Source organism: Caenorhabditis elegans, chromosome X (genome assembly GCF_000002985.6).
Source record: "Caenorhabditis elegans chromosome X".
In the NCBI taxonomy this organism is placed as follows: domain Eukaryota; kingdom Metazoa; phylum Nematoda; class Chromadorea; order Rhabditida; family Rhabditidae; genus Caenorhabditis; species Caenorhabditis elegans.
This window is the reverse complement of record NC_003284.9, coordinates 1,438,395-1,465,059: the sequence shown is the minus strand read 5'-3', so window position 1 is coordinate 1,465,059 and position 26,665 is coordinate 1,438,395. Positions and strand designations below refer to the sequence as shown.

Below are 26,665 nucleotides of genomic sequence, written 5' to 3'. Positions count from 1 at the left end.
CTACAGTACTCTTAGAATGCATTTACATTATCCCTACAGTATCCCTACAGTGCCAGGGCAATGCTCTACAGCACTCTTTTATTGCCCCTGCAACACCTCTACAGTACCCCCTCCAGTACCTCTAAAAGACAATTACAGTCCCCCTACAGTACCCCTACAGTATTGTATTCTAACTGTATCACTACAGTACAGTTTACCATACCCTTATAATTTGTTTTTTCTCATAACTTTCCTCTTGAGCCCTGAATTTTCAAATTTTCAGACAAATTTTCTACATTCCCCCGGAAACTTAAAAAATGGCCTAAATGGGTTGCTGTATGTCATCGGATCACGACGATCCAGCCAATCAACACCTCCATCCACACTCTCATCATCAGTTCCTTAATATTCATGAGGCTCGGAAAAGAAGGCAATCGTTCGTTAATTTTTCGAAACTGTAATGCGATGAGCACACATTTGAATTGCAGTTTTTTGTTGAATTCACTGAATTATAATTTTTTAGATATTAGAACACGTTGTTGCATTATAGTTTTGGCACGAAGTGGTGTTTGATGAGAAGTATGCACGATTTCACTCTCACCACACTTTTCCAGAGCACTTTTCTTTTACTTCCGTAATTTCAGCTCTATGGGTGTTGGGATGGGCGTTGCTATGATGATGCAACAAGCTGGAGCTCTTGTCGGAGCAGCTCCGCCACCGCCAGAAGCAGCAGAGATTCAGTCACAGATACGGAAGGCTAAGGTGGGCTGGGATTTTTTTTTGTCATCAGATTTTCAAGGGACGTGTTTTGGCTTATTTTTGAAAATATTACAGTTTGTAATAGTTGGAGTAGATTTTAAAATAGGGCTTCCATGGAAGGCAGGCGCTGTTTCAAGACCTCACACCTGCCTTCTAACTGTTCCCTTTCGCTGCGGCCGACATTTTTCGAGCTCCGCGCCGTACCATAAAAGTGGTGCGGCTTGCGGCGCAAGGCAGCCGCGGCAGACGTATTGGAGCTCACATGGAAGCCCTACTTTAAAATATGACTCCAAACATGAATTTAGCAGCAGTTGAAAATTTTGGCCAATTTTGTTTAAAACCAAAAAAAAATGTTCAAAATTATGTTCTGAGGTTAATATTACATTTCTATATATATATATATATTTGAATTTTAGAAGAACTATTAAGGTGGTTTAAAAACTCATTATGTTTTGATCGAGTTGAATAACAAATTTTAAAATTAAATACAATCTTTTGAATTCTCATTTTTCTCAGAACATTTCCATCCTAAATTTATTACAAGTCTGCAAAAATTCCGGATCAGTTAGTGCAATTTTAAAAAAATACCAAAAAAAAATACAGCTGCACAAATTTCATGTAAAATTTTTCCGACCATTTTTTCAATTAAAATTTGCTTTTTCAGAGTCAACCGTTAGTTTAATGATGTTTGACAATTCTAGAAACATCTTAAGACGTTTATAAAAATTATATGTTTTTTTTTAATCTGAAATGCCAAAGTTTCAGTTAAAATTAAATAAAAAATTTCTGAAACTTAAACCATATTTTTTCAGCTGTTTTTTGAACTGGTAGAAATAATTATTTTGTGTCTTTTGAAAGGTCTAAACATTTTTCTGTCAATTCAGACACTGTAGATAACATGCCGAAAGTTTCAAAAAAAAAATTCGATAAAATTTTTACAGAAAATTTTTGCATAAAAAAAAAGAAAATGCAAAACTTCCAATTTTTTTTTAATTTTAAATGTTTTGAAAAATCTGAAAATTTGGAAATGTCTGTTAATTTCAAAAATTGCTGGTACTTAACATGTTCTAACGGAATTAAATAGAAAAATGTTTGAAATACAAATTTCCAGGCCGAGGGTCGTACGGTGACAATGGTTAATGGTGCGCTGTATTTCGACTATCAACTGGTTGCTCGCATTCCTCCACATTATGATATTCGACTTTAATTTTTTTTTTTCAAAATTCATTATATTTTTTGATGGTGGTCTATCATTTGTAAGTAAATATATAAAAAGGGAAAATTGCCAAGAAATAGGCGGAGCCATATATCAATACTTAATGTTTATATGAATGAACTTAATGAACGCAAGAAATTCACAAAAAAATTAAAATAAAAGCTCCGCCCATCTCTTGGCTACTGCAACAAATCCTTTTTGTATACTTATCAATGTGCCACAAAAAAACGCTTTAAGAATGTTGGTTTTCCACTTTTCCAGTAATATAATATTTGCTTTACATTCCTTTTCTGAAACATTGATCTTTTTTCAACCTCCATCTTCATTTTCACTATTAAATTTATTTTTAAATGTATAATTAATTATTCAAATAAATAAAATAAACAAATAAAATCAAACTTTTTCCAAAAAATAATTTTTACTCAGCAATATACTCCTGATCCTTCAAAACCGTACCATCTGGCACGACGCCAGGGCTCTCGGTCTTTCCATTCACAGTAACCTTTCCAGAAAGCTTCACGTTTTTCCCGAAAGTCACATCTCCGACTACAGCAAACTCGGAGCAATTGTCCATAACCAATGGATGAGGGAATTTCAGATCCACTACTTCTACTGAGTTATAGATCGATGGATCTAGGCTGATCACTGGTGGAGCTCCTAGTTCATGGTTATGGTGCACTTTGAAGGTGGAGTGGTCTAGGTCGCAGAGGGTGGAACGGAGGGATAGAAGATCTCCGAGGTTCTTGACGGGACGGAATCGCTTTCTTTCTACATGGACGCCTGGAAAAATGGGATTCGGAATTTTTACACAGTTTCAGGTTTTTTATACAGTTGCAGAATGTTAAAATTACCAGGTTTTTGAACTAATAAAATAATATATTTTTGAAAAAAACGTGGATATTTTACACATAGTATTAGTTTTAAAAGCAGAGTAGCGCCAGTGGGGAAAATGATAAAAACTAATCTAATCGTTTCAAAATGACCAAATATCATTAAAAAAACTTTTCAAACAATCTTTGAAATTTTTTTATTTACTGTCAAAAAGTGACAATTACTTAATTTTTGCCACTCATAATTTTGGAAGTCGGCCAAAAAAAATGGTGTCCTACTTTTTTATCCTGTAATTATGTTTTAATTATTTGTATCAAAGCATTGTAGGGGTCGAAATATGAGACATTGTTTTGGATTTTCTAAAAAGCTCAAACATTTTGGCATTTTGCCAAAATTTTGACTTTACATTATGAAAAAATTTTTTGGGGTTTTTTATTATGATATTCGGTCGTTTTGAATTATTAAAAGTATATGTTTTTTGGGTGTCAGATTTGTTTGAAATATTCAAAACTTTTTTAAATTTTTTTATTTTCCACTTATAAACAACCACTTTCAGAAAGTGTGCAAAATTAATTAAACCTTAAATTCCTAATTTGAGCTGCTTCAGATCTCAAAAAATACTCAAAATGTCGCAAGTTTTTTCCATTCAATGCACCATGTTTTGGAACAATTATCACTGAAAAAATGCATGCCTTATAGAAATGCTTCTCAGATTTAAATTTCATAAAAATGCTCGGGAATTTATAATAATTTTAAAAAACCATGTTTTTCCACAGAATTTTAACTTTTGAAATTTTGAAATTTTTCAAATTTTCAAATTAAACTCACACAAAGCGTTATCAAAATTCTTGATACACCCTCCAATTGAAAACTCGAGTTGAAGAACTTCCCGGCTTCTAATAGTCTTTTTGTTCACAATAATCTCGCTCTTGATGTCTGGCAACAACTTTTTCACAGCTTTTAGGTTCACATAAATGTTATTGGTATTGAAAATTCTGAAAACGTCAAAATATGATTTGTATATCATTTTGAGAAGCTCACTTAAAAACTTTAGTAGAGCAGAAATCCGGCAAGTTTTCCGCCGGTACCTGTGGCATCTCGAGATGCATCATACGGCCTCCAATATCAATCAGAGTGCCTCCCTTGACGTCAACTTGAGTTTTTGGCGTGCATTCCATAATATAGTCCACATTCTTGTCCAGCATAAGCTGCACAATTTGTAGATCAGTGTTTGCTCCAGTATTATCAATATTCGATACAAAAATGATTTCCCGGCCATCAGCCAAAAGTTGATCGAGGACTCCGCTGTTTTGGAGGGATTGGAAGATGTTTCCGTGTCCCGGTGGGCACCATCTGGAAAAAATGTTCTTAGTACTTCAGTACCCTAGTTACCTTAGTTTTTAGATTTTGAATCAGCCTTTGATTTTGATTTCTAAAAGAAGTTGCTCGTAAAGTTAAGGAAAAAGTGATCAAGCGCTTGTCAGGGGAGTAGTCATACATAGTCCTGCCAAAAGTTTGTAGAATGTGAATGACGGCCGTGCAGATCTTTGCACCATAGTCCCATGATACGCTAGTAGCTTAGTGCCGTAATATCTAAGTTTCCTTGTACCTGGTATCTAGTACCTAGTAGTCCTAGTTAACTACATAATTAGTCCTTACTACTACTACTTTTGCGCGGAAAACATTTGTTTTCCAATTTTGCTCAGCATGGTAAATTTGCCGCACGCCTACCTACCTACCTTACCTATTACCTACTTTGTCCCCAATACCCAGTACGTAAAAACTCACGCATCATCTCCCCAATCTTCATTTTCATCTTCAATCGGCAACTTGGTTTCAGCATCGAGCCTTGGACATTTCGACTGCACAAACGTCTTTACATTCGAGTAACCTTTTTCCGCTAAATACTTTTTGGTGTCTTCATCAGTGTAAAATGAGTTCATGAGGTAGAGTGGGGTGTCCACGTTGTGGGCTTCACACATTTTCTGAAGGAAATCTTGATTTTGGAGCATTTTGAAATGGTTTAGACCAATTTTTTTCGATTAAAAATGAAGTAGCGCCAGATGGTGCCAAAGCAGCTAAATATCAATGTAAAACTGTACGAAAAAAATGTTTGGAAGTTTTAAATTTACTCTAGGATTGCGACATTGCTCTTGATTTCCTTCAAAATTCAAATTTTTCCAAAAAAAATTGTCAATTTGCCAAAACGTTGGCTGGAAATTTTGAAACACCAATTTTCCCTACTAACAATTTTCCTCATTACTTCACCCCAGTTGTCACAGAAATTCCACCCCAAAACCATCATCAACATCACTTTCAATTCACTATCATCATTATCAAATTCCGTATACATGTTTGTCTTGGAAAAATGTTTGATGCCAACTGATAAGAATTAACTTTACATGGAACCCGATTTAAAATTCCATAGTTTCGTGCCAGTTTGTGGAAATAATTATGATGATGATGATGATGATCATAATTATCATCATAAACATTTTATCGTAAAACTATACAAAATGACGTCATTTGAATCCGGAACTGTGGAGAATTTTGAACTTTGAACGGGTAGTTTACAATTGGAAAAGTGTCGATGTTCGATGCACCATGTTTATTTTGAACACAACCTAGGTCCCAAAATGACGTCATATTGTTGAGAAATGTGTTTTTTTTTCAACTAAAAAAGTTGCGTACCTGATGCTCCAAAACCGCCAGATCCATAAAAGTGTAGCCTTCTCGAACCTCGACCAAAGACTTGGCCTTGCTGCAGCCCATAGTAGTCCCGAGCCCTCCATTAAGCTTAATCACTGCCAATTTATTCAAAATATTAAATCTGAAGAAACTTTTTCAATTTTTTCGTGTGCAAAAAATTGATAAAACTAGCCTGGATTTGTCAAAAGGCTCCAAATCCTTCAGAGTGACTTGGTGCTTCTCCTCTAAAAATTTCCATGAATTCCAGTCAATACAGTGCTGATTCTCGAGGAATTGGGAATAGAGAACCTCGAAAATTTTTGAGTCTTGATGGGCTTTCTGAAACGGAAAATTTTAATTTTTTTTTTCAGCATAAACTTTAAAAATAATTTTTTTTTTACCTCCGACTGATCCGGCTGCCGATCGAAAAATTCCCTCAATTTCGATTTGAGTTGATCGTTGGACATTATAGCTGGTTTTTAAAGTTTCTAAATGAACAACAGGTACAGGCCAAAAATATAAAAGAGTAAGAGAAAAGTGAATGTTGCGGGGGATATACAATTATCAATGTCAAGGTCAGAAAACGGTCTCCCCGCACGTGGGATTGCGGTGTTAGAAGAGATTTTATCTGAACAGAGGTTTAGATTGTGATAAAATATACTATTTTTGGGGTAGTAAAATTTTTAGGAAAATCAATATTTTTAAGTTTCCAGAAAAATGGAACAAATTCAACATTATTCGATTTGGAGAATTCACAAAAATTTATTGTAATTTTTGTCAGTGCACCCCATGTTTTGAGCACATGTGGTGCAACTACAATATTTGAAAAAAAAAATTTGAAATTGCCAATGCAACATGTTCCACTGCCGAATCATCTCATGGTGCATTGATAAAAATTTCAAGAACCTTTTTTTTTAATTTTTGAAATAAGATACACCATGTTTAGTTGCCCGAATGAGCTCGCTGTGCATTGAATTTGGAAAAAATTTTCTTTGTAGAACTTAGTCAATGCACTATATTTTTTTGGGCACTTTTTGGACGATCTAGGTGAGGTATTAACAAAATTTAGGAATTGGAAAATATCATAATGGTTTTTAAGAGAGGCCGAAAAACTTCTCACAGTATGTACACTTGATGCATCATGTTTAACAGAAAAACCAGATTTTGAAAAACAAAAATTTTGGAAAAATAATTTTCATATTAAATATAACATTGAAACAGCAAACTTAAATTGTCAAATTAAAAATGCAAGAAACGAGAAACCACGGCTTCAGGCAAGACAAAACTGGTCCAACTGAATGTTGAAAGCGAATAAATGTTGTTTATAGAAGTGTGATTCCAAAATATTTACCCCGCATAAGCGATCAGCTCAAAGACCGATCAATGGTTTTTGTAGTGTTTTGATGGTAGTGGTAGTGGTTTTTAAAATACAACAACTGGTAAAACAATTTTTTGGAAGAATTTTTTGTTACTTGGAGTTTTAAAATTCCGATTTTTGTGTGCTAAACTTTCAATAGCACCTTGATTTTTGTTTAAACTCGAAAAGTTCAACAAAAAATTTTAATTTTTATTTCTGGTTTTTTTCCTTTTGTCCTAATTGTCTAAAATAAGTATTCTGCTTTTTTCCCATTTTTTTAAATAGTTCCTTTTAGGTAGAAACAGTAAAATTGCAATTCCTTGATTCTAGCAGGAGTTGAGTGTTTGTTCACCAATACAGCGTGGTTGAGTTTTTTCCCGGCCACAAAATAATAACGTCATTGAATGGAAAATTCAAAATCCGCTCATTTTACGGGTCGTTTTCTTTTTCTGTGGCCACGAAAAGACTCTCGATAAAAATTACACCAAAATGAGCGCATTATTATTTTAACGTTTTATTCCAAATACCTAGAATTTTGCTTATTTTTGCAAAATGACGTCATATTTTCTCGTGGTTTTCAACCTGTGTCGATGCACCATGTGCAAAAATAATTTCATTTTTGGTTCCTTACCCAATTTCTAGCAAATTCTGTGTTGAGTGGGAGGACCGGATTATGCTTTTCTGAAAATATCTGCAAATATCTTTCCAGAAAGATTATCTGTTTCTTGTTTACAAAGCAATTAATCACTCTCCACTCTTTGTCCCGTCAGTGCACATTTCCTCAGTCCAAACGCAACTCCACCCACAAGAAGCCCGAAAAATAAAGTTGGCCTATAAAAAGAGCACTGACTAACCTAAACTGATAACACCCCATTACACATTTCTTCTTCTTTTTCTCCATTTTCCCCAGAATTCTATATTTTCGCGGTTTGTGTATAGTGTGACTTTCAAAATATCAAAAATTGATCCATCACAAAATTGATGAAAAACTTATAAACTGAAAAAATTTTAAGTGGTCATGGTGCATCGATAGGGTTAGTTAGTCCTGCATCTTCTCATTTTGATAGCTCATATCTGACTTAAACTTGAGGTGTAAAGCTAGGTAATTTATCATGATGCATCGACTTTAGAAACTTGAAGAATATAAGAAAAATTTGAAGTTTTATATTTTATTTGTCATAATCTCTGGGCCACTGACCAGCAGCAGCTGTTTAATAAACACTCTTCCTCCAGGGATCTCCTTCTTGTTGTTTTTTGTTCTCTTTTCTTTTTCATGTGTCGTTTCTCTACTCCCTCATCATCCTATCATCTGATACGTTCAATGAGGCACTCTTTATTGACATTTGGGTGCTGCCTGCTGCCCACACGTCATATTTTTTACGGGGAAGAGGGTAAGGGGAACAGGAGAGAAACTTTAGTGAATTGGTATTTGAATGACCTTGAAAACTGAAAATTTTGACTGTATTATATTTGAAGTTTAAAAATTCGAATTTTGACCTAACTTTTAAATTTAAATTTCTTATTTACTAACCCAGTTAACAATAAAAAAACATATTTAAAATATTCTAAACTAATCAAATTCCAAATTTACGCCAATTTTTACCACATGACCTAGTGTTTTCAATTGCAATTGTCATCTTACCCTTAGCAAACAAAGTTTTCTCCCCGCTTATATTACACGGGTTTGTCATCATTTTCTAGGCATATGACATATATGCTAGCTATTGATTTTTGTTCGTAAATCGAGAGGCGTAGGCGCCGATTGGGGGTTCTTGATCGAATTAGATCGCGTTCCTCGCACTCGAAATCAGAAATGTGATTTTTCTTTGTTTTGGGCGCGAAGGTTGTGATGTGTTTTTTTCAGTTTGTTGAGGATTCGAAAGTTAATTTTTTTTTTTTGAAATTTTAACTGACAAGATTTTAAAATTTATTTTTGATATATTTTTTCTGCTGAAAAATAATGAATTTTTTTAAAACGTTTTCCAAATTCCCATTCGATGCAACATGTTCAATTTTTACTTTAAACTGGAACAACTAATGGTTAAAAAATTTCTAGGTTTATAATAGTTATCTGACTATAAATATGTGTATTAGCAGGTTTTCTTTATTTTTTGAATCAGAAAATTATCGTACATATTCCAAATATACCGACATATAGACCAGGGGTGGGGGGCAAACGATTTTTTCCGGCAAATCGGAAAATCGGCAAATTGCCGGAATTGAAATTTTCGGCAAATCAGCAATTTGCCGGAATTTAAAATTTCCGGCAAACCGGCAAATTGCCGATTTGCCGAATTTGCCGACAAATCGGTAATTTGCCAAAAATTTTCGGCAAATTGTGGTTTTGCACTTATTTTTTGGAATTTCAATTTCAAATGGCAAAATTAAACGCATCATATGAATTTTCCTATATCTATTTTGAGAAGTACGCATATTCTATAAAAAATATGTAGAAAAAACGAGAAAAATTCGAAAATAGACAGTGTTAAGTGCTTCCGTCTTATAAAAAACCCCTTTAAACATTTCAGGCAAATCTGGTATCCGGCAAATCGGCAAGTCGGCAACTTGCCGTAAATTAAAATTTCCGGCAAATCGGCAAACCGGCATATCGCCGGAATTGGAAATTTCCGGCAAATCGGCTAATAGCCGGTTTGCCGATTTGCCGATTTGCCGAATTTGTCGACAAATCAATTTACCGAACGGCAATTGCCGCCCAGCCCTGATATAGACTATCAAAGTCATATGATTTTTATCGATGCACCATGTTTAGTTATTACTCTTTCAGTATAGCTCTCTAACTTGAGAAACTTGTATTTGTTTTTGTCACATTTTCTATAATTTTGTAGTAAAGAATAAATTTATACCTTGAAAACAATATTTTGGTTGTTTTTGATTTCGGTAATAAATTGTCAACAATTGACAAAATACTTTTTTATCACATTTTTCGAATTTTGTAGTCAAAAATAAGTTTAGAACTAAAATCGTGCCAACACATGGACTGTCAAGTTCATATGATTCTTGTCGATGCACCATGTATTAAAATCACTTTAGTATTGCACTCTAACTTGAACAGCTTATAACTTGGTTGTTTTTGAGATTTTCAGAAAATTTTCAATTGAAAAAATTCTTATTATTACGTTTTCTAGCGGTTTGAAGTTGAAAATTTATAGTTTTTCAAAAAAATAGGAATATTTACCAGCAAGGATCTAGAATGGGAACTGTGATCCCAATCGATGCACGATGAGCAATAGTTTTTGTTGAGCCGTTACCTTCTAACTGAACAGATGTTGAATGAATTTATAACAATTTGCCAACTAACATAGTATTTGTTTTATAGTTTTTTAACTAAAAATGATTATTTTATGGCTACCAGTCGAAGTGTGTAGCCGATGCACCATGTTCAAATTTGGAACAATTCTATTTAGTTTGTTCTTTTTTCTCTCTCTCTCCTACAATCTCCATTTTCCCCCACGACAGTTTTTCATGACTTTGCAGTATGCATGACATGTATGACTCACAGTCCAGTTCCCTCGGTTTCTCTGCGTCTTTCCCAGCAAACAACAAAACCACTCGCGCTTCTCCCATTCCTCTCGCCCCGCATAGTGTGCAGCGGGAAGAGACGCAGAGGCGGCGTTGTGACTCATCGCAAGCTCTGCGTCTCCTGTCCCCTCCTCTCTTCTCACAACACAACATTGCCGCCGATTTCGCAATACTTTGCGCCCTGCCTCCTAGCGTCGGTATTCATCCATCTCCTTGGAGTCTAATTGTACACAACTCGCCCCGCCCATGGCTATAAGTCGACGTGGAAAAAAGTGTCGGGGTTTGTCATTTCGCAATCCGGAGACGGTTGGGTCTGGTGGAGGGCTCCTCGAGCTGGTTTGAGTATTTTGTAGTGTTAGAAGCCGATTTCTATGTTGATAATCCTTCTTCTTAAATTAGCAGTTACATAGTCATTTGTGATGTCGATTTCCTTTCTGACAATTTTTCAACTTTATAGACAATTTAAATATCTATTTTTTATCCATTTTCTAGTGTTGGAGCAAGTCTAAAAGTTTGAGTTATCGTTTCTAAAATCTGTAAGAAATGTAACCTTTTTAGTTTATTTTATTCACACTCCCATTTGATAACTACTGATAACCTTCTGGGTGTGTCCCATAGCGCTTGCTCACCCTTATGCAGCTGGTTGCTAAATTCGGCGGCAATGACGTCATCATTTCACTTTTCTCATTTTTCCTCCTTGCTTTCTCTGTTTCTCTTTTTATTTCTCATCGCCTCTCACCGAGAACATTCGAAACCTTTTCGCAAACTGTTTGCTCTTATTTCTCTTTAACTTCTCTTTAAGTTTAGTGTATTTTTTTCAGAATAAAGAAAATGTATAGCAAGCTGAACTACAGCCACCAAAAGGGCGACCAGGCCCTCAAGCATCCACACCTGGTAAGACTCCAGCAATCCGAGGTACGTGGGTTCACTGACATGCCGAACAACGGAGCTTCCACCTCCTCCGCCGGATCCTTCGCAAGACAAGTAAGTGGATAAAGTGCTCTTGCTCACTCTTAGTCATCGATATTTTCAGGACTCTCTTACCATTGCCGCATCCCTCCAGCAACGTGACCGCGAACGCCATCCAGTGGACTTTATGGAAACTGAGCTGGACCTTGGCGACTACCTGCAAGTGCTCCACGATCTTGACGTTCCTACCGACAATGTGGATTTTGATGATGCCGAGCTCCAAAAGTGCAACATCCTTTACGACGGAGAGCATCCTTACGAACAACCGGAGCTGAACGGATATGAGCGCCACGTGGCGTACGGCACTGGCTATCGAGTGCCTGGGGATTATGATCAGGATGGGTACAAGATGAATTGTGAAGTGAAAGCTGAGACACCGGATTTCGGAGCTACCAAGACCCGCCGAGCTGTCAAACGCCCAGTTCCTTATGACGATTACCAGAAGGAATACTCGGAGGAGTCCAGCGATATGACGGATAACGACGGAAGCGTTGACGACTCCTACTTTGAGCCAAAGAGCAAGAAAACTAAATCCGCCGGACTGGAAAACTTCAAGCCACAGACCAGAGCAAGAAAGTACAAACTCAAGGCAGACGAGGAGAAGGCTGAGCCGACCTACAAATTGAAAAGAGCCCGGAACAATGATGCCGTCAGAAAATCGCGTAAAAAGGCAAAGGAGCTCCAGGACAAGAAGGAAGCCGAGCACGACAAGATGAAGAGGCGCATCGCCGAGCTTGAAGGGCTCCTCCAGTCCGAGCGTGACGCCAGACGTCGGGACCAGGACACCTTGGAGCAGCTTCTCAGGAATAAGTGAGTCAGAATAAAACCCTTAGTGTTTCTCAACGATTTGTAATTTCAGAGGCCCGATGAAAGAGCAACGCATGCCCCAACGCCACATCCTCGAGAACTTCAACAAGTAACCTGCAGCTTCATCAATTAACCAATCAATAATTTAGACACCTAGGATCCTCATATTTATTCCACGGCATTCTCCCCCCATCATTCCAGTGACCCCCCCCCCCCCCCCCCCTTCATTGATCCCAATCTAGTCTCCCAGTGTAAAACAAGCATCAAACCGTACATAATTCTATTCCATCTCTCTCCCTTCCCCCCAAAGCTGAGCTTTCATCTGTTCCCCCCGTTTACTTGCTGGCAAGTTATTTTGTTACTTAGTTGTGAAACTTGAAATTTCCTATATTTTGAGAGTTGCTCGCAGAGCCTCTTGCGCTTCAAAGTCCAATAACTCGAAATTGGCTGGAAAATTTTCCTTAACTTCCTTTCAACACCACGTAGCAAAAAACCAGATCCTCTTCCAATCCCTACACCACTGGTAATGTTTCCCCTTCCAGTCAACTAGTGCATTTTTTGTCTGAAAACCTATCCCCCCTGAACATGTGTTAACTAATTTTGCCTTGATAATTTCAAATTCGCTTTATTATTTTTGCCTTTTTTCTATTGTTTTTTTCTTTTTGATCGCTGATTTTATCTAAATAGAAATAAATTCATCAGTGCTCAAAAAATTTACATTTAGGATTCCAAATTCTATAGTCAAAAATTTCAAAAATTTCAAAAATATATAAATATATTGCGGTGGGGGGCTTGACTAGCCAGGGGTTGTGCTACATATAATAATACAATTTTACAGAGATTTGAGATAATAATTATGATAATGCCAGATGGCTCAGCTGATGCTCTGGAGATACTGCTTAGCCAGGTCTGGGAAGGCTTGGCGGCGTTCTCTGAAAATGTTGTAGTTTGTACTTCGTACTTTGTAGTTAACTAGGATTACTGTAGTTACTGAGGAACTGATTAATAAGATAACAGGAGCCCATAACAAAAATGGTCGAAAAAAAGGCATTAACATTTCGAAACATTTCGTATAGTGTCACACGTTGATGAAGATTATTTGGAGCATTCGGAGCATAACTATCATTTTATCAGACGGAGGTTTGAGGTGAAACTTTGGAAAAAAGTGGTTTTTTTCTGGGACCCAATTTCGGAAAAACGTATTTAGAAACTATTGATTTCCAAAATTAATAGAAATTAATAGAAATTAATGTCCAAGTAGGTATCAAATTTTCACGCCAATTTCAAAATTCACCTGCAGGCAAAGAACATCTTCGCGACCCGTCTCCGCTTCACCTCACGTTCTACGAGCATTTTTCGCCGCTTCTGAGTCAACTTTTTCTGTCTTCGGATAGCTCGTCGGATCTTTTTCTGCTCCTCTCGGATCCGTGCGGTTTGCTCCGTCGCCTGTCGGAACTGCTCCTGGAGTTGCTCTGCGAGCTGGCGGACCTGCTCCAACGTGTCCTGGAAAAGCCGGAGGGAGTCTTGTTGGGCACGGCGTCGCTGGATTTCTTCCGGGGAAAGGGAGCAGGGCTGAAAGTTGAGAATTTCTCAAAATTTTCAGATTTTGTAATTTTTAGCTTGAAAAGGTTCAAATTTTTAAGATTTGCACAAATGAAAAACGATCGCACTGACCAAATGGCTATAATTCTCGTCCATTTTGAAAACACTAACTCAGTTTTAATTTACCGTACTACTCATTTAATTTTGTCTGCTTTAAGCCAAAAAATGCTTTGACAAGAAAAATAGCACTGACCAAAATTTTGCCAATTGGCAATTGTTTCAACTGGATTTTTTTTCTAAAACAGAGAAATATCTGCTTGCACTGACCAAAATTACATAGTTATGTTTAGTTTTTACACCGATTCCAATGTTCAATGTCAATTTTCTAGTTTTTTATTTAACAAATTCCTAAACAAAAATTAATGTTTTTTGGCTCACTAGGTTATGCTCAATGACTCATGTTTACTACTAATGAATTCTCCGAAAATTTCGCAACATTTTTTTCATTACCCTACTGAAAACACTTACTTCGTACTCATCAAAAAAATCGGCTCCGCAAAATCTATCGGATGATCCTCCTGGCGGCATGTTGTGAGAAGGTTCTAGAATTTGATTTTTAATTCAGTTTCTTGGAATATGAAATGAAAGCATAAAAATGCTGATGAAGTCTCAAAACTCTAGGAAAAGTTTGAAATTAGTAAGATGAAGTTCGGTAGCAAAAAAATTGGATTGGTAGACCTCCATGAATTTTAGAGTACCATTGTCGATGGACAAACGAATGGGAGATATCGTTCAAAACCAAGAGACCCCAGAGATCGGCGGGGTGTCAGTGCAGCGCATTTGCTGTGCTTTCGTAGTCACCACGTTTGTTCGAGAAGGCTAGGCAACGAGGTTGTGGTGGAGAGGGAGAGGAATATCGATTCTAGGCTGTAGTGAGAAAAAGAAGTTGTGAAGCTTTTAGGAATGTCTGGAATTTTTGCACATTTGAACAATTATTTAGTGAATTTTTTATTTAGTATCACTCCTTTTTACTGCAATTCTGGCCGAAACGTGGAAAAAATAAGTAGAGTTTATTGTAACTTAGACAACTCGAAAATCCAAAATCTGAAAAAGAAAAGCCGAGATAGTTCAACTTTATGAGTAAATTATTTCGGATACTAAATGAAACCGATATATTAAATTTTAAAAAATTATTGACGGTAGAGTGTGGTAAATTTGGATGCGATTAAAAACCATTGCAATATAGCCTCACATTTGTAGAATTAATTTTTTTTATCGATTGAAAGTGACATTCATTTGAATTTTCAGGCTTAGGAAATGATATTTTCAAACAAGAAAATTTTGCCAATCTATATATAGAGTTCTGAACGATACGTGTGTAATTAGACTATGTTTAAACCAGGGGGTGCGGTAAATTTGCCAAATTTGTCGTTTGCCAAGCTGGGCAAATTTCAAAAAATTGGATTTGCCGAACTCAACAAGTTTAGTGATTTGCCGCATATTCCTGGGTTGGGCTAAGTCACCACAAACTGTTTTTTGCGGCGGAACTGAACTCTGAAATTTTTTCAAGCAATTTGATAAAACAAATTGCAGTTATTAACCACAAATGTAATTTTTTTTTAAATCTCAGATTGTTTTTCTTTTTTTTTTTAACTTTAAAATCATCGAAAGTTTCCCAAAAACTTTTTGGAGCCATTCTACGGGCCTCCAAATTAGTGAAATAATGCACTGAAATTATTTCAGACCGCGTTTTTAGAATACCAGAGTTTAGTTCCGCCGTACAACTTTTTGTGGTGACCTAGTTAAAAAACAAGCTTTCAAATGAAATATGTGTGGTTTAGAACAGGGGTGGGCGGGAAACGATTTTTTCCGGCAAATCGGCAAATCGGCAAATTGACGGAATTGAAATTTCCGGCAAATCGGTAAATCGGGAAATTGCCGGAATGAAAAATTTCCGGCAAATCAGCAAACCGGCAATTTGCCGATTTGCCGCATTTGCCGACAAATCCATTTGCCTAACGGCAATTGCCGCCCAGCCCTGGTTTAGATGTCCTAGTATTTGATTGACAGACTTTCCTTGTGAGCCTAATAATGAAGATACTAATTGCGTTTTAAAAACAATGTGGGGTTATAATACACATGTACCAACCATTTTCATAGTACTAAAATGACAGAATATCATTCTAAAATGTTCAATAAAATTTTTCAATAAAAAACTTTCCATTTTATTTCAATTTTTTTTACAGATATTTCCCACTACATCTGAAAATTCCTGTGGAAAGCCAATTCATGTCCTAACATCCCGCTGCATTCAAGTTTCTGAGTTTCATAGTATTGACACTTTTGAAAGCATCTTTCAAATCTCGAATGAAATCTCATATTCTTTCACAATTTGTTGATGGAATACCTCAAAAAAAAATCAACACGATCTCTTAAATATTTCTGAGTTTTCATCTCTAAAATTTTTCAAAAATATTGTTTCCCGTCAAATAAATTTTTTAATATTAATATATATATATATATATATATATATATATATATATATATATATATCAAGCTTAGAAAAATACTTCGCTAATAGTAAGAAAAATATGGATATCTTGTTGGGGGGGGGGGGGGGGACGAAACCCAGAGGTTCCAACCATCTTTTTCAAAACTGGCCAAATCCACGATACTGTCTCCATTAAACTAGCAAAAGATGAACATTAAAGATTTCTCCTTCCGTTTTAGAATTATGAGCATCTCTCACAATGTTACACAATTGTTTGACAGTTTTCTTCCAGACAAAAAGAAATCTGTACAAATTCCCGTTGAATGAGCTTATGGTGCATCGGTTTGTGATTTAAAAAATTAAGACGCTTTTGACAGTATCTCTTAAATTTAAATCGAAATTATATTTTTTTTTTACAAGTAGCAAACTTTTGTAGGATATCAAAATTTCACGCTAAAGTTTTAATTTTAATGCTGAACACTAGAACGTTCAGTTTAGAATTGCTCATTTACAACTGTTCACTGTCATTTTTTTAAGATTACATACAAAACTGCTACTAAAGAAGAAAAGTTTCTCTAAATAAATAATTTTATATCAAAAATTGGTTATTAAATCACTTAATTTCCAGAAAATTATTCTAGGATATTGCCAAAGAAATGATTTTTTGTGAAAAATGTTCGAAAATTCCAGGATTTTGATTCCAATTTAAGTGTTTTCAGGCGTTTCTAGAAGTTTTTCATCTTCTTTTATCCGGCAAGCAAATTGCAAAAATTTCTGTTAAACGCGGTTCAAATTTGTGGAAGCTAGCATCATGGTGCATCGACATTTTTTTAATTTCTCTTAAAGTATCATTCGAGTCCTGTATTGTCTGCCTTCATGCACTAATTGTCAATTGAGTCCCTTCAAAATAATTTTCCCTGACATCTGGTAGTTCCCTGCAACTTCCACGTTATCTTGACAATTTTCTTTTATCCGAGAGGTTCCTTCTGTAAAACGATTCTGACAAACTAGTCCACGTATTTAAGAGCAAACATCATGGTTCATCAAAGTTTGTGAATTTCAAAATAGTAAACCTAATTCATAGAATCTCTAAAATGGACTTTTTTGTGAGAAATGCTCAAAATCGAAGACTTTTGTCTGGATTCGATTATTTTCAAACGGCATTTTTAAATGATTTATTCAAAACGACAGTATTCTTCCAGTTGACTAGGATAGTGAAAAAATTTCTGTTTCACCAAAAAATTCATGTAAACTCGGTTCAAGTTTCTGTAAGCTAACATCATAGTGCATCGATTTCTGTGATTTTCAACAAATTGGCACGTTTGACAATTTTCCTCACAATTCCATTTAACTCCTGCTTTATGTCTTTACGGGTAGCCTGTCTGTCGAATACTTTCCCTTATATGTAGCTAGAAATAATTTTCAAAAACCAATTATTTTTCCTGAACTCCACTGATTTTCTGTAGTCTTATCGATTTTTTGACAATCTGCTCCCAGCCAAAAAGGAATCTGTAAAAATTTATGTTTCATTTGAAAATTCCTGAAGCAATTGCAAAAATCATGGTGCATCGACAAACTTTTATCAACTTTTTTAGTTTTTAGTATTGCATGAAAAGTCGTTAGAATCTGTTCTGGTGAAACTGTTCTGGAATGGTCTTTCGATTGAAAACTTTTCTCAAAATATAAGTTTTTGGTTGGCTGAGCTTCAAATTCAAAAAAAAAATTGCTTTGAAATTTTAAAAACTCACAAAATTCATGAACTTCCATCAATATCCAATATGCATTTAACCATTATTCTCCAAAAAACACGCTCCGCAACTTGTCGTCAGTGTGTATGCAGACATCGGTGAGGGACCCAAGTGGTCGCATTCGACAGCCCACATGATACACGCTCTCGTCGTCTCGTGCCTCTTTTCCCTCGCCACCTGCACTCTCTCGTCGACTGCGGGCGATCTCTAACCACTCTCTGGCTGCCTGCTCGGGATATTTCCTCACTATTTGACTGCCGGGGGTCTCTTGTGTCTACGATCGATAGGGAAACGCACGCTCACACAAACACTCTCCCGCACACATTGCGCGTTTCGAAAATGTATTAGGCTGATTTTGGCGAGTTTTTTCTCCTGGTTTTCTTCTAGTTTCCCTCAACTTTTTAAAATTAAAATTTTCTTTGATTTTTCCTCTTTTTTTTTTAAATTCACTAATATTCTCTTCAAATTAAACTCTTACAAAATTTCCAGAAAATCTACACAAAGCAGAAGCAGCAGAAGCCGCCAGCAGCTCAACTCCGCACCAACACCGTCTCCAATGGCCGACGTCTACACCCCGACCAAGACAATGGACGGCGCCTTCCTGCCAGCAGTGGGATCCCCGAACACCTCCATCGACTCTCCGGGTAAGTCATCGGAATTCTACTATTTTTGAATTTGAATTCTAATTTGCAAGTTCCTTATTTTCTTCTCCACTTCATCCTATTTCTTCGATCTCGAATCTTGATATCAAGCACTTTCATTTTTCTTTGTGACACAGTTCCGGGTTGGCGAAAAAGAAAAAACCGTTTTCAGAGAGACAATTGAAATAAAGAGTTCTGTTTTAACCGCACAATATGAAGGAAAATAATGTGAGGAACAGAAATGCCCCAGATGTGGTCGGATACCCAGAAAGGGATGACCGGGCTTTGGACACGAATTTTCAGGTTCTGAAGTGCCCTCGGCATCTTGGAGCACCTCTGACGTGCTGAGAGCAGTAGAATCCAGAAGTCAAGATACTTGGACTTGGACTTCAACTTTGGCTATATGGGACCAGCAGGAAAACTTCAAGCTTCTACCTAGCAGGAACCAGCTATGTTTCTTGGATTATTAGGCTTTCACTTCAAGGCTCAGAAGCTTAAGTCATTTAGGATAGGCTCTCGCTCTTCTCTTTTTCCCTCTTTGGGCCTAATTTCAAGTTGAGAACAGTGACTACGTATTTTCTATAGAGAAGATAAGATGTGTCCTGGTTCCGCGAGAAAAAGGGATAGGGAAACAATTATTACAAAGTGATAACGGCCTGATTTCGAACAACTTGCTGACTATGCTGAAGCTGTGGCCTATTTTTTTTTCTATCCTCTAGTAGAATGCTGGAAAAATTGAATCCGACTATTTTAGTACAGCTGGAATTTTTCGTTTTAAACTTTGGGGGTCTATGGTGCTTTTTGAAACTAGATTGAAACTTGCGACTACTTTTAATATTTCAGAAATGTCCTGAACAGATCTGAGGTCTTTTGGAGAATTTTGGAAGTTTTGTGATGATCGGGCAAGATTACGGCAAATTCATTCAAAGTTCACAAAGACATAAGAATGCATGGAAAATATCTGGCAAGTTGTGCCAAGTTCTGAAGGGTTGTACAGTTTTCGAAAACATTTCTAGAAGTTTGGAAAAGTCTAGAAAAATTATGGGATTTGAAGAAAATGTGGAAGGCTTTTGAATACTTTCTGTTAACTTTCTGCAGATTTCTGGCATTTTTAGGGAAGTTCTATATCTTCAGTAAGAGCTGCAGACTTTTGCTCACTCACTGGAGCTTTTTTGGCAAGTACGGGTAAGTTCTGGAAGTTGACCGAGTTTTTGAGTAGACCGGAATCAATCTGGCAAATTTTGTTCCATGTATCTGATAGCTTTTGAATTTTTTGAACAATTGTTATACTTCTGGACATATTTCTTACGTTCCGACATTTTTCTCGGTGGATATTTTTTCAAGAAACTGCTAGATTCCAGATATTCTAGATAAAAAATACTCTAAAAATACAAGAAAATTTGAATCTTCCTTGAATATATTCTAATAATTTCCAATAGGCAGTTCAAATTCAATTTTAAATTTCAAATTTTCAGCAGTCTACGTACCGACACCACTCACCGCGCCATCCACATCGAAGACGACTCCAGTGAAGCCCGAGGATCAGACAACGCGGCAGAAATATGGAGGTAGGTGGAAAACTCTTTAGAATTTGTATCCTAACATCACATTTCAGGTACATGGAAGCTCCGACACTTGGGAATGAGATGGAGATGTGCTCTTCCCACCCGCCGATTCCCACTTTCCCAGCCCCTATTTCTATGTAGCGTAGATACGACTATTCACATTTTAATGAATTATAGAACTCTCCAGAACTTTAGCAAAATTTTGAAAGGTCTTGGAAAAATGGGAAAATGTAATTTTAAAAGCGGACAAAAACCGAGATTTATTATTAAAAAAAGACTATGGATACCCGGGAACTATGGTCACTCTTATGGAAGCCTCTTCTCAATTGTGAATCCCCATCACTTTTCAGACTCCCCAATAAGTTGTTCTCCATGTTTTTTCTATGTTTCTGATTTCTTCTTTTTTTCTATTTTTTTGTGCGTCCGGAGTTTTTTTGCAGATGCTCTCAGCTTCATATGGAATATTCTACAGTGGTTTCGTTTGCAGAGCCGAGCAAAATGGCGGAGAAGATATATATGAAAGATATATGAAATTCCAGAAAAATCATCAGAAGTGCACGGGCTGAAATTTTGGAAAAATTGCCGCCCGTGGACGTTTTTGAATGCGGAAATCGATAAATTGAACATTTTTGATTGGGAATTTGAAAGAAAAGTTTGAGTAGATCATTTTTGAAGGATGTCTAGAATTTTGAAAATGTCTAGAATGCTCAGCGATTGAGAAAATGTAAAAAATTAATATTTATGGTCTGAATTTTTGTAATAGTCGGATAGGTTAGGCGTTATGAATTCTGAAGAACACTTACTTATTTTTCGCAAAGAAATGTGACTTTTCCAAATTTGTAGTGGCTTAAAACGTTGTAATCTTGAAATTTTGATCTCCCAAAAATCTGATTTCTGTACTTACTACTAGTAGAAATGTTTTAGAGAAAATTGCTTGCAAATTGAAATGTTTCGAGGTTTCCGATGAAGAGCCGTTTCAGTTGTCAATTTTTGTATTAAATTTTACGACGATTCTTTTGTTTTTACTCAAAACATTTTTTAAAAATCGATAAATTGCAAAACTCGGTGAGATAATTTTCCTATTGGTATCCCCTTGTAGGCCAAAACTTAAATTCACAATAATGAACAAGTACGCTCTATTTTTGGAATAAACCGTGGAATATGCCTTGTGAGTTATTGCGCACAAATTGGAATTTTTTGGAAAAAAAACGATGCTACTTTAAAAAATTGATAAGGAAATCAATAAAAAGATTGCCGCGAAAAAGTTTGGACTATAAAAATTTTTGGATAAAAATTCAAAACACGGAATAAAAGACGCTCATAAACTCGAAAAAATGACAATTTTATACCTCGACGGATGTTTCAACACGTGGAATTTCTAGGTGACGTAATCTAGCGCTATTGATTTTTTTCTTGCAATTTGAATGGGAACCCCTTAAAACGCCTCAAAACTTTTACAAAATTGTTCCCATTTCCCCGTCTCCCCTGCCCCGTACCCATACCGTTTCAGAAAGAGCACATTTCAGTCTTGATGCCAAGTTTGTTTGAATACTTTAATTTTTTTTTTCAAAATTCCAGAAAATCTCAATAATACCAATCAATATTTTCAGGCTCAGTCTCCTACTCGCCATCCAACCCAGGAATCCGGATTGTGAAGCGAAAACCGAAGCCGGAAGCAGTTGCCGCAGCAGCAGCGGTGCCGACGGCGATTTATTCAGGAAAACGACACGCCACAGATGATGGAGAGGATGCGGGACTTGCCGCACTGAAATTGGTAGGTTAAAAAAGGAATTTGACAACTAAAATTGCTTTGTGGCGGTAGAGCGCATCTGCATTTTTTCAATGAGACTGTGCTAGACTGTTGGAAACGCCGACTGCTAGGAAAATTGAAATTTTATCTTTTAAAATTGAGCAGAGTTGTGTGCCTTGGTACTGGACAGTTCGGGCAAAAATTCTACAAATGAATTTCGAGCTCAAAATTTATGGTTTATTGGAGCAAGCGTGCTCTGATCCCGCTCTTTGAGAAATCGTTCAACGGGAATTTGACAACCAAACTTGCTCAGTTTCGGTAGAGCGCATTTGCTTCAATGAGGCGGTGTTAGAATTTTGGAAAATTTACCTTTTAAAATTGAGTGTAATTGCGCGCCAATTCGTCCATGGTACTGGACAGTTCGGAAAAAAAATTCTACAAATGAATTTCGAGCCCAAAATTATGGCTTTTTAGAACAAGCAAGCTCTGATCCAGCTACTTTCTTGAAAACAAGCAAAAACTATTACTAATCGCCCTCAAGTATTTTCAGAAGCCAAACCGTGGAATTCTCCGTGGTCCAGCTATCTCCAACCTCAATCAGCGTGGCACCCGTCGCCTCATCTTCGCCGACACGCGAGGTCTTCCACTGGTGCATGTTAAGGAAATTGAACGTATTGCAGCAAGTACGCCGCCACTAGAGCCTACCACTAAAACTAATGCGCCTCTTCTTTCAGTCCACTCGAATGTTGCCGACTATCGGTGTTCGGAGCGAAATGAGGCCGCCGCGTTTGGCCAGGAGATGGAAGTTTTTGAGGATGTCGAGTGGTCGCTGGTGCCGGTGAAGCGGTCCAAACCGGCGCGCAGTGAAATGTCAGAGTCGGGCCTACGGGAAGAAAGACGTATCGAAGAGGAAGGAATTATGAGAGGGGCCATGTTTGGGTAAGTTTTTAGGCATATATTGACCTGTAATAAAAATTTTTTAAATTTTTTGCGTTTCCAGAATGTGCCAACTCGAGGACAACCCAGCGCTTAACGAGCAGGCAGCTGTCGACCGTGCCAACTACACGCCGACCATCATCCCAACCGTCAGTGTTCCATCGGAGCCCACCACTCTCGCCACTATCCGCGATTTGCCACTTCCGGGCCGTCCGCCACGTGTTCGTCCACAAGATTTGCTGCTTCAGGTCAAGCCGAACCAGGGATTCCACACGTTGCCACTCTACCATAGCCAACGCCCGGAGAACCCTCGACGTCCGATGTACGCACAGCAGCAGCAGCAGCAATCAGCCCACCAGACGCCGACTCCACACATCCAGCAAGTGTTCCAGGAAACGGAACCGGTCACCAACTACTACACGGCCACCACCTCTGTCCCGGAGACCCCGGAGCCAGCTCCAGCAGCCCAGCCTGCCAGCAGATTCGAGCTTCCATCGAACCTCAAGGAGATGCTCAACCAGCTCAAGAAGAAGGGGTTCGTCTCGTCGGATGAGACTCCTTCGCCGACGACTTCAGCTCCACCGCCGGTTGATCCACTGGCGGCTGCAATGCAGACTGCTCAGCAGATGATGCTCCAGCAGGGGAACACGTATGCAAGTGAAGAAGTGCCGCAAGATTATCCAATGGATGGATATGTCGTGAGTTTTTTTCGCTTTTAAAAACGGGCTGGAATTGCTTGAAATGGTCCGACCCGCTTTAAAAATGTGTGGGCCCATGGAAGCTTACTTCAAAAACGGGACAGGCCCGGTATCGGCCCACTTTTACACGACGCTGGTCCAAGTCCTCCTTATTTATACATTAGCAACAGTCTAAAATTTCAGGCAACATTTGCAACTCCAGAGATGATGGCTCAGGAGCGTCGCCAGGACTCTCGCAACTCGGAAGGATGGACTCAATCCGGCTGGAAGATTCCAGAGCCATGTGTCTACTTTATCAGCCGCCCGGGTGGATGTAATCGGGGAGATCAGTGCAGATTTATTCATGACGAGGAGATGGTAAGTGGCAGTTTGAAGCTATTTTTTTTCCATTCTTACTTATTTCTTTTTCAGAGACGTCAAAAGATGGCAGAGCTCCCACCACGCGGTCCAAATCATCACCACGACAACTTCCGAGGTGGCCGAGGCCGCGGATTCCGTGGAGGCTACAACAATCGCAACAACTACAACAACCACCACGACCGCGACTTTAGAGACAATGCAGGCGGAAACCGTGGCCGATTTGGCGACACTGAAGGATTCCGTGGAGCACGATATGCTCGTGGAGGCTTTGCTCCTCGGAACAACTCGAGATTCGACCAGAAGCCAGCGTACAATGATGATGGCGGTCATCTAGGATCCCCAAATGCACATGGATCCCAGTATCAGGATCCCGTTCCGACTAAGAGAGCCCGTGTCAGTAGGTTTGATAGACAGGGAGAAGATGATGCTCCAGGCCAGGATATGGATCAACGGCCACCGAGGAGAAATCGATTTGACGAGCAGCCACCTCGCCGGACGTTCCGCTCTCGCTTTGATCAGCAAGCGGATCACGATGAGATGAGCCAAGCTTAGTGGCGGAAGAAAAAAAAATTAAATTAAATTGCATTTTCCACATTTCTAGTCACATTTCTGACCCCCCCCCCCATTAGTTCTTTTTCCAACCCGTAATATATTGTTTTTTTTTGGGTATTTTTCTCTTTCCGCTCTCATTAGTTATCATGTATCAAGCCTTATCTTGCAGCTGTGATTTTTGGAATCCTTCTTTCTGTTTCTTTGTAGAATATGTCTCTGGAGAACTTTTTTGATGTTTGTTTTCAATAAAACTTTTTCATAATATAAATACTCGAAAACTTTATTTTAAAAATGTTGGCAGTTTTCTTCTGTGATCTACTTCTCCCCTTTTAATTTCAGAAGTAATAATTCAGCCAATCTGATTTTCAGCGTCTCCGGCAAAATGGCAACCAAGGAGTTCTACTTTGCGATCATTGGACACTGCGACCAGCCGATCTTCGAGATGGACTTCCCGGTCGGCGAGAAGAAGACGAAGGAGTCGGAAGGCACTCGGCATCTCAATCACTACATTGGTCACGCCGCGCTGGATATTGTCGACGAGCACGCACTGACCACTTCTCAGATGTACCTCAAGGTGAGTGTCGGGTGGAAATGTGTTTTTGTCAGTGCTGACTAGGTTTTGGTCAGTGCTGAGAAGGTTTTGGTCAGTGCGGATGCAATTGAAAACTGAAAATTTTATGAACAGAACGTGATCAGTGTTGGAAAATTTAGGTCAAAGCTGAGAGGGTATCATCAGCCCAGTTGATTTCTGAATATGATAGTCCAGTCAATGCTGGAAAGCCCTGAGCTGGAAAATCTTTGTCAGTGTAGAGAGAAAATTGTCAACCCAGTTAGTTTACGTGCATGATAGTTCTGGTCAGTGCCGGGAGCTTTTAGCGAATTTTCAGCTTCTGTAGTTAGAGCGGAAAAAATCAGAAACTTCAGAAGAAAAATCAGAAGGCAATTGCTACCCTCAATGTCAACTTAAAGTTCTAAATTTCAGATGGTCGACAAGTTCAACGAGTGGTACGTGAGCGCGTTCGTCACCGCCAGCCGCATCCGCTTCATCATGCTTCACACACATCGCGCCGACGAGGGAATCAAGCAATTTTTCCAGGTAAAAAACATTCTGAAAATGCCCGACAACTGACTAAAAGCTCAATTTTTTAGGAGATGTACGAGACCTACATCAAGCACGCCATGAATCCGTTCTACGAAATTGATGACGTCATTGAGTCGCCGGCGTTTGAGCAAAAGGCGACACTCTACGGCCGGAAATATTTGTCTTGAATTAGGGTTTTATCAATATTTATTTATTTTATTATACTTCTGTGAAAATCTTTCGGGTATTGATTGCGTAAAGTGCATAAATCTATTGGAATTTTTTTAAACCGCATATTTATTTTTATTATCTCTGGGCGTCACATGAGCAACCCGAGCAAATGTGTGAGCTGGTGCCCGTCGTCAAGGAAACGATTGTTGGTCGGTTGGTCAATGTGCTCGGCAGAGCTCTGAGCTTAATGCATGTGACCAGCCACAAAATATTGGCTATATGAAGATTTGAAAGGGAGGGTATGGAGCAGTATGGATTTAGAGATTGAGAGCAGCACGTGAGAAAATGTCGAGGGGTTTTCAACAAAAAATATTCAAATAGCTTTGGAAAGTGGGACCAAAATCGAATAAAGAAAAGAACATCAGCTTTTCAAAAATTAAAACAAAAACTTTTCTGTGAGTACGGTGCATCGAGAGTATACATACTTTTCAACTTAGAAAAATTCTGAAATATTTTTTGAGCCACAAGTTTTGCAGTAAGTTTTATCACAGGTAGATTGTCAAATTAAGTTTTCAAGTAGCGCTGGGCTTTTCCGGTGAACTTTTTACACTTATATTGGTTCTACTCAGCCAAGTAGTACGGAAACCTATGTAATTTTTTCAACATGAAAAAATGTACTTATTTGTGTTAGCCATTTATCATAAACCACAAAAATTGATTTATGGCATTTGTAAATTTTGAAGCCAAAAATATTTTCTGAATTTAGTTTTTTCTGGCTGGGTTTTTTCTGGCCTATTTGACCCAACCCCAAAACTTTTGAAAACCTGAAACCTGAATCGTTGCTATCCATTTCTAAACCCAGAGCCTGATTGTGATATTTTTGACATGAGATCTTTTGGCTTTCTTCTCTGTTTTGAAACCTATTATTCGTAAGAATATATCCAAACTCTCAAATATAAAATATAAAAACTAGAAAAAATGTAT

The 26,665-nt window shown here is 37.8% G+C and overlaps 6 protein-coding genes and 1 non-coding gene across 11 annotated transcripts; 4 read left to right on the top strand and 3 right to left on the bottom strand.

Moving 5' to 3' along the window:
* Positions 1–260: 260 nt before the first annotated feature.
* D1005.6 (Late embryogenesis abundant protein, LEA-14) lies at positions 261–2,296 on the top strand. The gene is made up of 3 exons (NM_075877.4): positions 261–415; positions 624–741; positions 1,850–2,296. The coding sequence occupies exons 1-3, from the start codon at positions 306–308 to the stop codon at positions 1,943–1,945; spliced, it is 324 nt and encodes a 107-aa protein (NP_508278.2). The 5' UTR covers positions 261–305; the 3' UTR covers positions 1,946–2,296.
* D1005.2 (UTP--glucose-1-phosphate uridylyltransferase) lies at positions 2,262–6,038 on the bottom strand. Its single transcript, NM_075876.9, has 7 exons — positions 5,875–6,038; positions 5,667–5,812; positions 5,477–5,615; positions 4,574–4,770; positions 3,827–4,138; positions 3,614–3,780; positions 2,262–2,734 (listed from the first exon to the last, which is right to left on the bottom strand). The coding sequence occupies exons 1-7, from the start codon at positions 5,938–5,940 to the stop codon at positions 2,373–2,375; spliced, it is 1,389 nt and encodes a 462-aa protein (NP_508277.2). The 5' UTR covers positions 5,941–6,038; the 3' UTR covers positions 2,262–2,372.
* On the bottom strand, positions 5,753–5,773 carry 21ur-13385. The gene has a single exon (NR_070387.1).
* A 5,153-nt stretch (positions 6,039–11,191) lies between the features above and the next one.
* cebp-1 (CCAAT/enhancer-binding protein homolog 1) lies at positions 11,192–12,365 on the top strand. Its single transcript, NM_075875.7, has 3 exons — positions 11,192–11,354; positions 11,404–12,149; positions 12,199–12,365. The coding sequence occupies exons 1-3, from the start codon at positions 11,202–11,204 to the stop codon at positions 12,257–12,259; spliced, it is 960 nt and encodes a 319-aa protein (NP_508276.2). The 5' UTR covers positions 11,192–11,201; the 3' UTR covers positions 12,260–12,365.
* A 388-nt stretch (positions 12,366–12,753) lies between these two features.
* On the bottom strand, positions 12,754–14,292 carry W05H7.1 (uncharacterized protein). The gene is made up of 3 exons (NM_075874.4): positions 14,217–14,292; positions 13,441–13,718; positions 12,754–13,078 (listed from the first exon to the last, which is right to left on the bottom strand). The coding sequence occupies exons 1-3, from the start codon at positions 14,274–14,276 to the stop codon at positions 13,021–13,023; spliced, it is 396 nt and encodes a 131-aa protein (NP_508275.1). The 5' UTR covers positions 14,277–14,292; the 3' UTR covers positions 12,754–13,020.
* Positions 14,293–18,416: 4,124 nt separating this feature from the next.
* Positions 18,417–24,694, top strand: zfp-3 (C3H1-type domain-containing protein; the record flags this gene model as incomplete). 5 transcript variants are annotated; one of them, NM_001029771.6, is made up of 8 exons in its annotated part: positions 18,417–18,571; positions 20,044–20,136; positions 21,744–21,907; positions 22,425–22,566; positions 22,618–22,822; positions 22,884–23,517; positions 23,701–23,874; positions 23,929–24,688. In NM_001029771.6, the coding sequence occupies 8 exons, from the start codon at positions 18,484–18,486 to the stop codon at positions 24,427–24,429; spliced, it is 2,001 nt and encodes a 666-aa protein (NP_001024942.1). The 5 variants fall into 5 exon arrangements, with proteins under 5 accessions (NP_001024942.1, NP_741719.2, NP_001370614.1 ...); NM_171627.10 differs by having other exon boundaries at positions 22,434–22,566; positions 23,929–24,681; NM_001383527.1 differs by having other exon boundaries at positions 20,184–21,907; positions 22,434–22,566; positions 23,929–24,678.
* A 104-nt stretch (positions 24,695–24,798) lies between these two features.
* sedl-1 (putative trafficking protein particle complex subunit 2) lies at positions 24,799–25,799 on the top strand. Its single transcript, NM_075871.8, has 3 exons — positions 24,799–25,003; positions 25,412–25,525; positions 25,579–25,799. The coding sequence occupies exons 1-3, from the start codon at positions 24,812–24,814 to the stop codon at positions 25,696–25,698; spliced, it is 426 nt and encodes a 141-aa protein (NP_508272.1). The 5' UTR covers positions 24,799–24,811; the 3' UTR covers positions 25,699–25,799.
* The last annotated feature ends 866 nt before the right edge of the window (positions 25,800–26,665 follow it).